At 40.5% G+C, this 14,707-nt stretch overlaps 1 protein-coding gene across 1 annotated transcript in view; it reads right to left on the reverse strand.

Annotated features, from left to right (window-relative positions):
• Window positions 1-14,707, reverse strand: part of ca16b (carbonic anhydrase XVI b) — a 94,187-nt gene that overhangs the window by 68,474 nt on the left and 11,006 nt on the right. The window contains exon 2 of the mRNA XM_034586302.1: window positions 6,382-6,486. Within this exon, the coding sequence (XP_034442193.1) occupies window positions 6,382-6,486 (105 nt within the window). The remainder of the gene's footprint in view (window positions 1-6,381; window positions 6,487-14,707) is intronic.

The following is a 14,707-nucleotide window of genomic DNA, read 5'->3' on the forward strand; positions in this document are numbered from 1 at the left end:
TTTCCAGAACAGCAGGTGAAAAGAGCTATAATATTTAATAACTAATTGCATTACTGGCCGCATTGTGAGATCTCTGGAGCGCTTGTAAAAATTACCTCTCTTCCACTCTATCCATTTTTTTGTTTTGTTTTTTTAAAATCGACCCTGAGCACTATGTCCCTGATTCCCTGTGTGTAATGGCCCGTGCGTTACCCTCTGTACAGTTGTATAGTGTGAGAGCTTTGCTTAAAGTCAAGAGCTTCTCGTACACGGAGGTCCACCGGGAGCAATCTTCCTCTCGATTCATTACCTCCAGGAGACAGAGCTCCTTCTATCGGGCACCATGACAACTTGGCTTTGCTCTTTTCCCACCAGCCTTTGTAAGGGTGTGTCAGGCCACAGGAAACAAAGCACACTGCCTTCACAGGCACCAAGCTAATTTAAAGATATATAAATCATAGGGTTTAACATGTCGACGCAAACTAACTGATCTGCGAAGCATTTTTAAATTGACCCCAAAAACTCTGCTCTCAATTTCTCTGTATTTACAACTGTCCTTAAAAAGATTTGTATTAATGAGGTCATTAGAGGCCCTGCAGAATAATTAATGATTGACCAGTTTGTTGTGCAATTCTCTTTTTTAGCTACATATTTTTTTACCAAAATTAAGAGAAAAATGTGACAGATCTGGAATATTAAAGGAATATTTAGAAGTTAAAAAAGGAGCATGTGGCAGAAGAACTGTGGGTTAATTCAAAGCCAAATACAAACAGCCTTGGCATTCAAGCACAGCGAGTTACCTAATCTTGTTTTGTATCCTCTGAAGTACTAATTAAGTTGGCTCAACACAGCCATTGATTGGAAATAACTTCATTCACTTCATTATGTGAGACATGACTGTAAAGATTGCTAATGATCACGGACAACATCACTGAAGTGGATTTAAACAGAGGGGAAATTATAACCCACTCGCATCAGACAATCTCAGACTCTTTCAGTGCAGCTACCATGCAGCGCTCGTCTAGCTTCCACCTAAACACCCATGACTGCTGGATGAGAAGCTGACAGTAGTAGTTCTGAACATGTGAAGCACTGAGCTAATACTAAGCTCTAAATGAAGTTAAATACAGTACTTTGATGGTTATATATATCTCTGTCTGGACCATTTCTAAACAAAGGCTCATGTCTTTGTTACATTGCTATTCATGGAGCGGACTTAAGAAACTTGAATGACACACGTAAGCCCTGATTAGGCTACGTGGGCTGTGTCTACCTTCGGTTGACATAGATTGGTTTGTAGATTGATGTGCATTCACAGGTTGTCAACTAGCTATTGAATTATTTTCACTCTTTTGTAGTCTTCCCATCTGAATTGAGATAATGAATGAACCAGTGTTCTTTGTTAAATTTCTTAATAGGATGAAAATGAAAATGAACGTCCTCATCGTTCAAACATTATCTCTAAGGAGGAGAAGACTGTGAGCAATCCTATTCTTTTGATTGGTTTGCAATTGGTACGAAAGTCTGAAATATCCCAAAACGTTTTTTTCGAAACTACAAACAAACGAAATCGTGGTTCAATTTGATCCGGACCAAGATCACCTCTATTGGTCAGACAAAATTTGGTAGGTGTGAAAACCCCAGATATACTACAATCTGAAGGAGTTGGGCTGTCGCAACATTTGCTCCTCACTGTGTTTTTAGATTTTCTTAAATGCACACACATTTCTTTTTTAATCCAAAATCATGTGTTCTCACATGTGAGCACAGAAAGAACATGCATCTGTTCGTGAAAATCCCATAATGCAGCAAAAATTAAAATTGTCAATTACCTTTGGGACATTGATATATATTTTCCTATATTTAATGCCGTTAATTCCTTCTTTGTTTTCCTTTTTTTTTTCACACTGTAACAGGGGATGAAGCATAATGCCTTTGCAAATGCACATTAAGGTACTCCAACTGTTGTGCTGTAATTAAACTAGACCAATAAATCGAGTGTAATCAAAAGCAAACTATTGCATATATTGGCTCAAACCATAAAACAACTGATAAGGGAAACTGGAGGAAGTAACAGACAATGTGAAAACCTGCAGAGATATAAAAAGGGGAAAAATGATGCATAGCCGTGCTGTTCCTGTGGGAGTCTTATGGTGAGTATGATATCATCCCTCTTGTGAAAAATGCCTCCATGTGCGCGCGCACACACACACACACACACACACACACACACACACACACACACACACACACACACACACACACACACACACACACACACACACACACACACACACACACACACACACACACACACACACACACACACACACCCCTTAAATATCTTTTAATCAAATTTCTGGTCTACTTACATAAAGGTTCATAACCAATGCACACAGGAAGGTGACGTATCCTGGGATGATAAGAGCTCTCATTGCATTGTGCGCCTCAAACCATTATGCCATCTATAGTCAGACGGCTAACGCATAGCACAGACTTAATAATTATAGAAAATTGTTGTTTTGCAACCGTTCTTGCATGGAATACTATATATTTAACCTTAACACCTGAAGGGAAAAAAAGATATGAGTGAAATCTTGGATTGCATGTTCCCTTTTAGATTGATAGGTGTTGAAAGGTGTGGAAAGTCTGTCTGAAACAATGGCTGATGAGCTCCTCTGTACAGTATGTCGTGTACTCTGAGTGTGAAGCACATAGAGCTAGCTAACCCTACTGCGTGCATTTCTTTTACACTCACTTGCACAGAGCAAATGCCCTTAATAACCATTTAGCTGCTAAGGCACGCTTGTCAGTCCCCCATTCACAGCCTTAGCCTCTAATTACCTTTCCGAAGCAATGGACAATTCTGTGTTCCCTCAATGCTTCCCTTTTTCTCAGTACAATCAGCCAGCTGCCTTCACTGGTAGGAATTAGTGCTCTGCACGGGCCTGAAATGAATGTCCAAATCAACCCATGTCAGCCAGTTCCCTCACTGAATGGTTCATATTTTGTCTTGCCTGCCTATATAAAAATGTAGAAGAAGATAAACATTGAGATTCTATCTTCCCCCAATTACTAGCCAGACTCTTTCCAAGCCTGCATTCAGCTCTGCGCCCAAACAGAACAACCTACTAAAAAATACAGAAATCTCTCTGTCTGTCTCTCTGTCCTTCGATTTTCTACACAACCGCTCGTCCTATCAACTTCAAATTTGCCGAGGTGAGTTCCGAGGACCCTGGGAAGAACAGTGTTGACTATGACGTGTTTTAGATGAGCAATTGTTGAGATTCCAACCCTGACCACCTGTCCACTTTAAAGTGCACTTGCTGTGCAGTCACTGATGACGTCACACATGACATTATCATTATGTTGCTCTGTGGGTTTGTAAATAGAACCCATCACCCCCATCAGACCAATACCGAGCATCAACAGGCACGTTTTGAACAAAACATAGTTACTAGTTTACACAGAGCTGAATAATCTCGAAGGGAGGTTCCACAATGAAAGTATTAAAAGAGCCTGCAGCTCAGGCTGTTTACAAAGACACATGTAAGAGTCTGACCAGAGGGAAACATACGGCCCTAAAATTTAATTGACCAAAGAAATGTGCCAAATCTGAATCGAGTCTGGTGTCTGAATTAGAAAGTGACACAAAAAAAAATTAACAAATATTCAGACAAGGTTGGAGTCTATAGACCGGACTGGTCCATTTACTAATAATGTGATAGATATGGTCATTTGACCTAGAAATCACACTAAAGTCGAAGATCTGCACATAATAACAGTTAAAATGCAGGGTTGAAACTGCCTGGTGAAGATGAACAGAATTATAATGCAGCTACTGTATGGCTTCCCTGCTACGTTTTAATGGCAGAGGTTTAACACCTCAACTGCATTAAAGACCACCCCCACTAACATCATAAATAAGTAAGTAGCAAATGCCATATATTAAAGTGTGACTATCATTGGAGCCGTCAGCGAGAACTTAAATTGATCGCGAGAGAAGGTGCATCTATTTCTCAGTGGTTTACAACCTCGACCGATCCCTATTACAGGTGTTTAATGCACAATTGCATATACACACGAGGGAGATATATATATATATATATATATATATATATACACATACATACATACATACATACATACATACATACACACACATGAGGAGTATTTCATATTTAATTTATTCTTCTTTATTTCCCCCTCAAGCTTATTTGGCCTAGTGCTGTTTTACTAATCAATGGACACAATTTAAGCTATAAGACCAGAAAAAGTTAAATCTGATCATTTAAAGAAAGTTGCACTCGTATAATGAAAACAAGCAAAATGTGATTACAAGTTAACTGGTTTCTGTTTTCTGTTCTTGGTGGTTTCCTAAAAACAGTACCATGTTTGAAGTGATTAGGATTCCCATAATGGGTTCCGCACACCTTGTAGATGGTGAAAAAGCAATCATGCTTGGATAGTCCAAGCAGACACTCTTTCACTGCCTCTGCTTGACAAGTGAGGGAGACGAAAACCACTACGAGTGACATGAATACCAAACAAACTCCAGCCCAAAGTAAGCAGAGTTATTTGCACCATTTTCTTTGCCTTAAAGCACAAGATGCTCCGCTCACACCAGCAGTGCCGAACACAAAAATATTCCATCGGTAAAAAAAATATTTTCTGAGGTGTGCTGCACTCCAACAGCTGAGGGATCAAGTTGGTTCTATGCCGGGTGGTGTTTTTGGAACCTGTAAATATAATTTTGCTTCTGCCCCTCCCTTCCTGAGCTCTTCCAGTGAGGTGCCCTCCATCAAAGCACATGACCCCCATTTCCCACCGGAGCTGCTCAATGGCCAACGGAGGGCTGTGTTTGCACAAGGGTGTGAGTGTGTAAAGCTGAACATGAATGTTTGCCCTGAAAGGACATATGTGCTTATCAGAGCAGCACCCCACCAAATGAAACCCATCTCCTGCTCTGAAGGCACCTGCCAAACCACATTAAGAAATATGACACTCATATACTGTATAGATATAAATGTATTACTTGTGAAGAGCATTTACCCATTGATTTTTATTTCTATTCGCAACCTTTGAGTGGGTGGATGCAGAACTGGTTTACTGTGATTTATAATGTTAAAATCAGGTAAATATTAACGTCTTATCCGCCCTCGGAATGCTCCAACGCACAAACTGTGCAGGGGACAAGTCTGCTGCAAAGAAATTCCAAACTTTGATTGCGGGTGGTAAAAATGTACATTTGGGAAGGATGACCTCACCTTGCACAGCCACCATAGGCGTGAATGTGTGTTTGATACCCAACCCAACATCGGGCCGGATTCGGACAAAAACCTTTAATGATAATCGGTTTTGGGGTCTGGTTCGGTCACGTTGGTTTGACTATTTACTTGATTTTTTACACTGAACTTGTCTGCAATCAGGTTTGGACAGAAAATTCTAATGTGTATTAAAAACATTAAAAAAATTACATAAAAATAGCATAAAATCAAGTATCTTCTGATAGAGGGTAGTGGCTAATTAGATACAATGCTAATGGCTGTATATACTGTACATAAAAAACACACCATTGAGATACACAAAATTATTTTGTGTATCTCTATTTTGTGAAATGTGTTTGCTCTAAACTTAAAAAAACAACCTTCTGAGGCTTATAACTCAGCTGCTGAGTTTGCACATCAAATGCCACTTTCACTTGAAAAACACCCTCCAACTTCAGCACTCATGCAAACAGTGCTCTGAGGATACTTTATAAGCCTAAAAGCATTAATCATCCATGATTAGAACATACAGCCGATTATGGACTGCTATATCAGCCCATCTTCCCATTCTGTTATAAAAGGTAAATGGTAGAATAGAGGAGGAGGTTAGCTTAAGGAGGTGAGTGATTTCACTTAAAAGCATATGACCAATAGTGGAGGGAGGAATTTAAAAAAAAGGACACAAACAGCTAAACCTACTGATACAGACTGTCAGTACAAATGAGAGTAGGTCTGCTGGAGACACATGCCACAAACTGCACTAAACCAAATGTCATTGTCTTCTTTCATTCACTTTTTGAAGAAGTGCACTTTTGTTCAATTGCACACACATATTAATCTTTACGCATAGTACATTTTGTAAACCTCAACAACAGACTTTCGAATATAATTTGAACATTATCTCATTTTGCTATAAGTCAATGCTTCTCTCTCTCCGATGCATTAGTGTAATTACAGTTATTAAGAGCCATGAAAGCACGCAGGTACAGGTACTATTATCTCAATACTAGATGTTTAATTAAACCTTTCAGGCTCCAGCGGTGAGGAGTGAAAAGAGGTTACTGGTAAAATGGTAAACAAAAATAACTCGCAACCCTCGGAGGGCATTTGGTCGAAAACACAAGCGAGAGCTCACCTGAATAGGACCAGTAGGGGTCACCGGCTGCCCTCCGCTCCCTCATTATGCCCGTGCTCCCATGGTGCCCGTCTTCGGCATAGTTAGGATGGTCATCCGACGCAACTGTGGGAGGCAAAGAGAGAGAGAGAGGTCAGAAAATCCATAGGGGATAGAAAAGTTATATATAACAAATACTACAACCAGCTATCCTGCGATCTAATACAACTGAATGGATATATGTGAATTTTGTCGACGTGCAAGTAAAACGTGATACAGAGTCTAGTCTCTCAAGGAATTCGGTTCATTTTTTACAAGACATATTAGATTTACTTCTAATGACATTCTTTTAGTGCCAGAGCAGAGGGAAGTGCGCCCGTAATGCAGCTTAGCAGAATGCACTGTTATCGATGGCGGGGTGATAGATGGGTGAGTAATGTGTTCAACTTTGACATTGCAAGACTGGGATTCATGCCCTTTTGCCCAAGGCTGGACATATATATATCAAATTACAAAATCAATAATTTGAGAGAAAATAAATTACCGAAATGAGTTTTGTTTGATGTAATGCACAACAGTGAAGCAGAGATCAGGGCAATGAACATCCATTCTCCCGTTTGAAATGCAATTTAAAAAGTGAATTTGCCTTCTGAGACTATAAATTCTGGGGAAACATCACTACTATTCGTGTGATAGAGACTCAAACTCTGTCACATGCTATCATCTCTGACATTTCTCAAATATAGTGGGAAAGGTCTCAGCTAAGCTCTTTACCATGCATGCTACCATGCATCTTCTATCTACTAATTCTGTCTGTGACTCGTGCATCTCCAGAACCGCTCATCTTATCGGCTTCATACTTGGCCTGAGTATTGTCAAGGGCCCAAGGATGTGCAGTGTCGAACGTGATGTGATTTGAACATGTGATACTTCCATTATTAATAAGCCTTGAATAAACAGGCGACCGGTGCTCTGCAACAGCGGCGGCTGAGGCCGATCAACATAACTGACAGCGCATACACAACAACGGAAGCGATAATTGCTCCTCCGGTTTGGGGTTCTTCGTACTTAGTCGAGCTTCACTGAATAAACAGGTGCAGCAGGGGTGGAGCAGCTTGAGGATTCTGTGAGTCCAGCAGCAGGTCTTTCCTTGCTACAGCTAAATTACTGAAGGTCACTTTTACAGTTTCAGAAGGGAGCTGCAGCCGGCATCTCCACAAGCCAAACAAACAACCCATTCCAAACAGGCAGGTTTACTACAGGCATTCCACTAGTTTAAAAAAGAAAGAGAAAATGGCACTGAATTTAAAATGGACCCTGAAATTGCTAAGTCGTCATCATGGAGCGAATTCCAGTTTTTTGTCTAAGATCAATGCTCTGTTTTGCTAATGGCTTATAAATACAACCCCTTTGGAATACGGCTTAAATACCTCTACACTTTAGTTTAATAGTAACGTTCAGACAAAGTGCCTCAAATCTTCTGCCAAATTGCAGCTGTTGCAGCTACCCTCAGCCAGGACTCTAACGCCCAGAGGTGACAGAGACTGAAACATACTTTAACAAGGACAACTTTCACCCAGGATCTTCATGTCCCTCTACCCTCCTCGCTACTCTGACAAATGACACGTTCCCACGCCTCAAAATCTGAACCAGTGAAAACAGAAGAAACATAAGCAGCAGAAACCGTGTACCGAAAAAAGACCTGGTGCCATCGTTTGGCACAAAACCTTGATGAAAATTAATAATGAGGTCTGCAGAAAATAAGAGAAGCTTCGGCTCCAGCCACGGGGACGCTTCCTTTTCTTTTAAAGCTCGAATCAATCAAATTCTTTGCAGTAGCAGCTTTTCTGGGAAAGAAACTGTAAATGGACTGAATAATCAATATGTGTGTAATATATGTATGGATGAAATAATACCATAACAGCTTCCCTGCAAAGCTCCCACGTGGAAACTTGATTTAGTAAAATGCAGACAGTATGTTACCAGGAGTGTAGACATTCGTTTACATGTCTTCTGGGCAAAAATGTCTCTTTAACTTCTGAGAGTAAGTTGCCCAGAAAAAAAGAAATCAAATAGCATTGCAGAGAAGACCAGCAGCACAAATTGTCCGAGCAGACACAACTCCAGACAGAGAGAATGCAGGAGCAGACTTACAACAATCAAAATCATTACAGAGAATATGTTCCACAATGGATGCAGCCTGTGCCAGCGGAGGAGGAACCGTCTAAACTGAGGCCATTATCAATCAGGTGAACAAGCAAAACAAGGGCGGTTTGTGTCTCTTTAAGCAGTCACGGAAAAAAAACACTGTTTTTCACAACCTGGAGATGCACTGGCTAATATTGGTTCCCTGTTGCTAGAGGGATGCAAACAATTGGGCAGGCAGATTGTGTCTGTGTAAAATGGGAAAGAGAGGAAAAACTAAAACAAAACCAGACATGACAATCTGCCAGGGACAAAATTGGAAGCAGTTACTTGCTGTAAAATCTGTTGTTGAATCCATTTAGAGAATCCATTTTTTTTTTGGGGGGGGGCGGGTGTTTAAACACATGGCACTCAGTACTATGTCCACCAATGTAAAACTGTCAAAACAAGCAACTTGGCACAATAGTTGAACTCGCATCTACACGAACCAGAGCAGTCTATTCAAATGCATCTCACAACATTTTATTATTCAGAGCACAAAGACCTAAATGAAAAGCCTGCAGAACATTATTACGGTATAATTATGTACTATATATATTCTATGTAGGAATATCTGCAAATAACAAATTACACAGATTCACATCATACGTGTTTATGGCTTCATCTAATCTATAGTAGTATGCGACAAGATTTCCATTATTGTATAAGCGCATGCAGCATGATAAGTGTAACCATGACAACCACAGTGTATCCCTTGTTATTTGCCTCATGAGGTTAAGGGGAACTTAGCACAACTCTCTGGACTCCTGAAGCTAAACCAGCGCTACAGAGAAACAAGTTACAGTCGGCTTGGTGAGCATCGCTGCGCACACACACACACACACACACACACACACACACACACACACACACACACACACACACACACACACACACACACACACACACACACACACACACACACACACACACACACACACACACACACACACACACACACACACACACACACACACACACACACACACACACCTCCAGCCACTCAAGTCAACCTCAGCTCTTACTAATACTTGCATCATTACCGGGGATTAATTAAACTAAGCATTACATCAAGCAAACTTTTTTCTTTGCACTTAAAATCAGCATCAATAAAAAAAAATGGTCTGAGCCATGGTAGATTTAACAATGTTTTTTTATTAAATAGAATTCACTGCTTGGAGGGAGGTCAGGGGCTGCATGGGTTTATATATGGCTGCTGTGTTATCAGATGAATAAATCCTCTGCGAGGGAGCACGGGTTAACATAAAGTGTAAAACAGAGACGGGGGGAGTCTCTGTGGCAGCGACTTGGAGCATATTTGAAGGCAGGTTGTGAAACAGGAGGGCTGCATCGTCTTTGATCAGAGAGCATAGGAGACAGCACCATGTCAACAGTTTACTCTCATCCATGTCAGCCATCCCCTGTGGGCAAAAGGATTAAAGCCACAGCATCTCTGATAGAGCCGAGCAGACAACACAGTCGGCGCCGGGTTGGAGGAGACTGTAGCCGAGCTATACACAAACAACATATATGTGTGAATGTTAAACGCAGACAAATAAACAAAAGATAAATTGCAATTATGTGGGTTAATCAGCAGTTTAAATGAGATGCTAATATACAAATATTTTGAACAAAAGGTGTTTTCACATTCAGGATTTTTCATATCCGAGTATTTTTAGGCTTCCAAACACCTACAGCACAACACCTTGTACAAAATGGTTTTCCTATTTTCATTGCCCCGAGGGCAGGTAAATGATCTACACCACCATTAAGCCCTGCTATTTGTTCCATAATATCACACTCGACAACAAGCAAAGAACCCCTGAGAGCCCTTGAAAAACAGCAGCCTAACAACAACCACAGGAGCGTTTAACTTGCATTAGTCGTTGGAGGACGTAGTTAAAATATCAATCTCATCGCCACTGTTAGGTATCAGGTATGTGAAGGACAGCCAGAATAGCAATTCCATTTCAGCAGTAGGGTTATTATGGGGTGGATTAAGGTATAAAATTATCCTAAGTTACAATGTCCATGTAATTTGATTAAACAAAGAGTGGTTGGTGTTTTTCAGGAGGTGAGCGCTATTATCAACCAGCACATCTAAAATCATAAATAATGTGCTGCTGTTCAAATATTTTAAGCAATAAATTGTCTCAACATAGCTCAAAACTCACACAGGATAGGGAAAGCAAAAAAATCTTGGAGTAGACCAAAACGAAACAATGTGTTATTCTCCCACTATTAAGACTAGAGACCGACCCTTATATTGTTGTCTGTGTTTATGTTTGCAGATATAAAAACTATAAAAAGATAAAAAAATTTGATCTTCTTAATTTAAGTGCTATATATTTGGTTATATTTGTGTTTTCTTTTCATTTATAGTTATTTAGTTTTATTTATTATTTGAACTCAATAACATTTGTCATAAGGGGTTTGATAATGACATCTTAGGAATAATTTTATGAATACATCGGACGATATATAAAATCGATATTTACTTCACAATATCGGCATTCGCATCTAAACCCAAACCCCTGAACCCAAACTTTCCCTGCTGAACACAGGCATGTTTTAAAAGCAGTCATTGATTTACAGTATAGTTAGACTTTTGAAAAGGGCAGAATGGCTGATATGTTAATTTCTCAAAATAAACAACAGTGCCCACGTCCATGGTATTGAAGGAAGGTGTCATAAAAAACAGCAGTGAGGCTCATTGAAGCATTTTTAGTTTTTGGACCAACACTAGGCTTTATGGCACAGATGGCACAATAATTATAAGTAAGATCAATTCCTTCATAGTGTTGACCATAAGAAAACAAGTGCAGTAGCATAATCCTATTTTTCGGTGTTTCACAAAAATCTGTATAACCTTTTTAAGCTTAAACTGACATCTGGCAGTGGATCAGCTGAAATCCCTTGTAGCCAAAGTGCTGGAGTTATTTTGTGTTGCTATTACCAGGGAGCAAATTCCGTTTAAAGTCATATTAGCTCTCTTGAACTCGGTCAGCAAAAGTGTGTCCCGACACTTCTTCACAAGTCGGGTGTTCAAAAACACAGAATGTGAAAAATCACTCTGCAACACAAACTTCTCTTTATTTGAAATGTTTCTCCAAATGAGAGCCACGTTCCAGATCGTGTTGTCGAAGGACGTTTTTTCAGTCGCATGCTTTACATTCAGACAGCTTCATGCACACTGACACTTTGACAGTGGTTGTTGAGGGAGAAGGAAGCGCCGCTCGTTCAATTCACGCATTTCCTCAGCAAGTCCTTTAATTAGAAGTAGAATGAACGCATATCATTAAATTTACTAATTAGAGAAAACATAGTCTAAACAACTTCGATAGCATTCTGTCTGAATTCGTACGAAAAAGAAGTGAGCTGCGTTTTCCACATCGTGAGTGCATAAAGGGCAAGCTCTTGATGCAAAATTGCTATGTATATGAGGAACAAATGTGCATACTGAGGGAGACAGCTGCTGCCTGTGCAATCTCATCTGCAATGCATAGAGCAAACTGTCAAATGCAAGGACATCTGCTTAGCTTTCTGTTTTGAGGAATCACAAACAGATATGTTTACGACAAACGCGTGTTTGAATATGCTCATTTTATTCTAAAGGCCAAATAGCTCAGTTCTCACCACAGTCTGTCAAGCGCTTCAGGGTTACCAGTACATATCACAGTGGTTAAACAAGGTTGGGGGGGGGGGGGGGGGGGGGGGGTTCTCTCTGTGGAACAAGACAGCACAGAAAAGGAGCATGCGGGGCTCGATCTTGAGAGTGCATGTGTTTCTCATTTCTCGGGGAGTGGGCGATGTGGCTAGATTTCCCCCGGAAGTGTTCGGAAGTGTGAAGGACCTCAGGAGCACGAGAAGTGCCAAGATCAGCCCGAGATACGGCTCAGAGGGAGCCAAGCCTTAGGGCTCAACCATCCAGCTCAGAAAATAATAAAACAATAATTCAAATCCCAATGCAGATATTTAGGCCGACACAGCTGAAAGCAAACAAGCCGTTTCAGCAAAGAGGACATCAGCACCCTTGGGCCAGAGAAATGTAGCAATATTACAGTCAAATTAAGCCCATTAGTCTGGGGTTAAATTTGTTCTTTGACTGACTAAATGAAAAATAAAAATAAAATAAAATAATTCCAAGAACTAATTTAAAAATGTTCCCTTGACACCTGGTCTTAATATTTTTTTTTTCTACTGTGCATGTGAGCGTGTCTGCATGCATGTCAAGACCTGTCTGGCTTTTTGTTCATCGTGTTAATTGACAGGAAGTGCTGCTGCACATTCAGACTGTTTTGTGAGATGTTTTTGTCAATGCCGTGCAGGATGCTGAAAGCCTAAAATACAACTTCATAGTGAGATATGACAGAAACTCAAGACCAACTTTTTTAACAAGTCACAACCCACACACACGCACACACACGCACACACAAACACACACTGTCACACACTTGTAGACATTGTGTGCATTATAGCCTTGGACCTCCTCCCGAATAGAAAACATTTTTGTTTGTGTTTCATTAGGGAACTTGAACAACAAACACATAGAATAGCAGGAAGGGCAAAAGAGGCACACTCGACTTTCTCATTATGCCGCACTTGCTCTGCAGTCTATTCTCTAAACTTATCTGGAGAAGTGGATAAGACCATTTCATTTTAATCAAATCCAAACGGGCCACAAACTCTCGGTGCACTCTCGGTTCAGACACAATACGTTCCCAGCTATTTTTGTTCCTCTTTCTAAAAAGGTATACTATGAAGATCCATATCATCTGTACTATACTGTTACAGAGGAGGTTCTGAGGACTGACCAGCTTAACATGCAGAGTGTTCTCCAGCCTTTAAGAGAGAAACAGTACATCAAACATCAGACGTCAGAGAAAAGAAAAAAAAAAACACATACATCCTGGCATTTATTCTCTATTCTTAAGCAGCCGGTATGGACTATTGTTCTATTGTCCGACTAAACTCTTTCATGATTTAACACTGCAAGACTTCCGGTGGAGAAGTCAGTGTTTCAGAACCGCCCTTGGCATACAAGCTGAATCTGCGTTTGACAGCTCCTGGTCAAAACTGATGAATTTACACAGTAAATCTGAATTGCGCTGTTGAATGTGGTGCTGGGGCGATGCTGGTACAGTGAATTAAGTGCATTAAATAGCTGGAGAGCACACTGATTGAGTGCATCAAGGGGCTCTGCTGAAAACCATTAACAAGATTAAACAAATTCAGGGCCGGTGACCTTTTCCTCGACCGGCTATAGCTTTTTCCCCGCACAGGCTACAATAAACAACCCTCAACCGTCAAACACATCTCCACACACACAGTGACATGACTGTACATTACAGCTGTGACAGTGTTAGGACAATTTACAGTGGAATGGGAGGTTTTCAATTTTCAATGTGGCAATTGGATCTCTTAAGTGCCAAGAACTTATGAGGTCATACCTCAGGATACCGTGCGCAGTCCCACGTGAATTGTCTAGTTATCGATTCAGAAATAAATTCAGCTGTCTCTGGTGCATACGTTACACTCCCTGCACATTTCTGGTGCTCGTGAATGGTGATGGCTGATTACTGGTAATGTAAATGGGTCCATCACACTCAGCAGGTAGAGCGTGACACTGATGCGGCCAGGCTAATAATCTGATCACAGCTTGGGACCACCAGGCTGAGTGAAAATGTATGTTGCTGTGAGGGTGTTCCCGGAGGAAATGGCAGAGTGTCAACTTGTAAAATACAACGGTAATACAACTGCAAATTCAAAAAAGGAAATATGTGAAATCAAAGTGCTGCAGTAGAAAACATGTCCCTGATACTGTGGGAAAATAACTAACCTGCAGCATGCTAGCCAAAAGGACTTAATGTTGGCCATAAATAATACCACTGCACCGGGAGTTTTCATGCTTCACTACCAAACAGGCTCTTCTTGCCTGCCCGGAGCCATACAAGCAATGAGACGTCCTCTCTTCCTCTTTAACTGCACTTTGATGTCGGATTCTAATCAATACTTAAAGGCTGAATTTAGAAACGATAAATAAAACCAAGAGCGATGCACTCAATATCTCTGCAGCCTCTTTAGTAATGTGATGGTATGTAATGTTTACTGTAAGCAGTTCATTATTTCTGTGCCAATAAGCACCATGATGTAAATGTACATT

Source organism: Hippoglossus hippoglossus, chromosome 5 (assembly GCF_009819705.1).
Source record: "Hippoglossus hippoglossus isolate fHipHip1 chromosome 5, fHipHip1.pri, whole genome shotgun sequence".
NCBI lineage: Eukaryota > Metazoa > Chordata > Actinopteri > Pleuronectiformes > Pleuronectidae > Hippoglossus > Hippoglossus hippoglossus.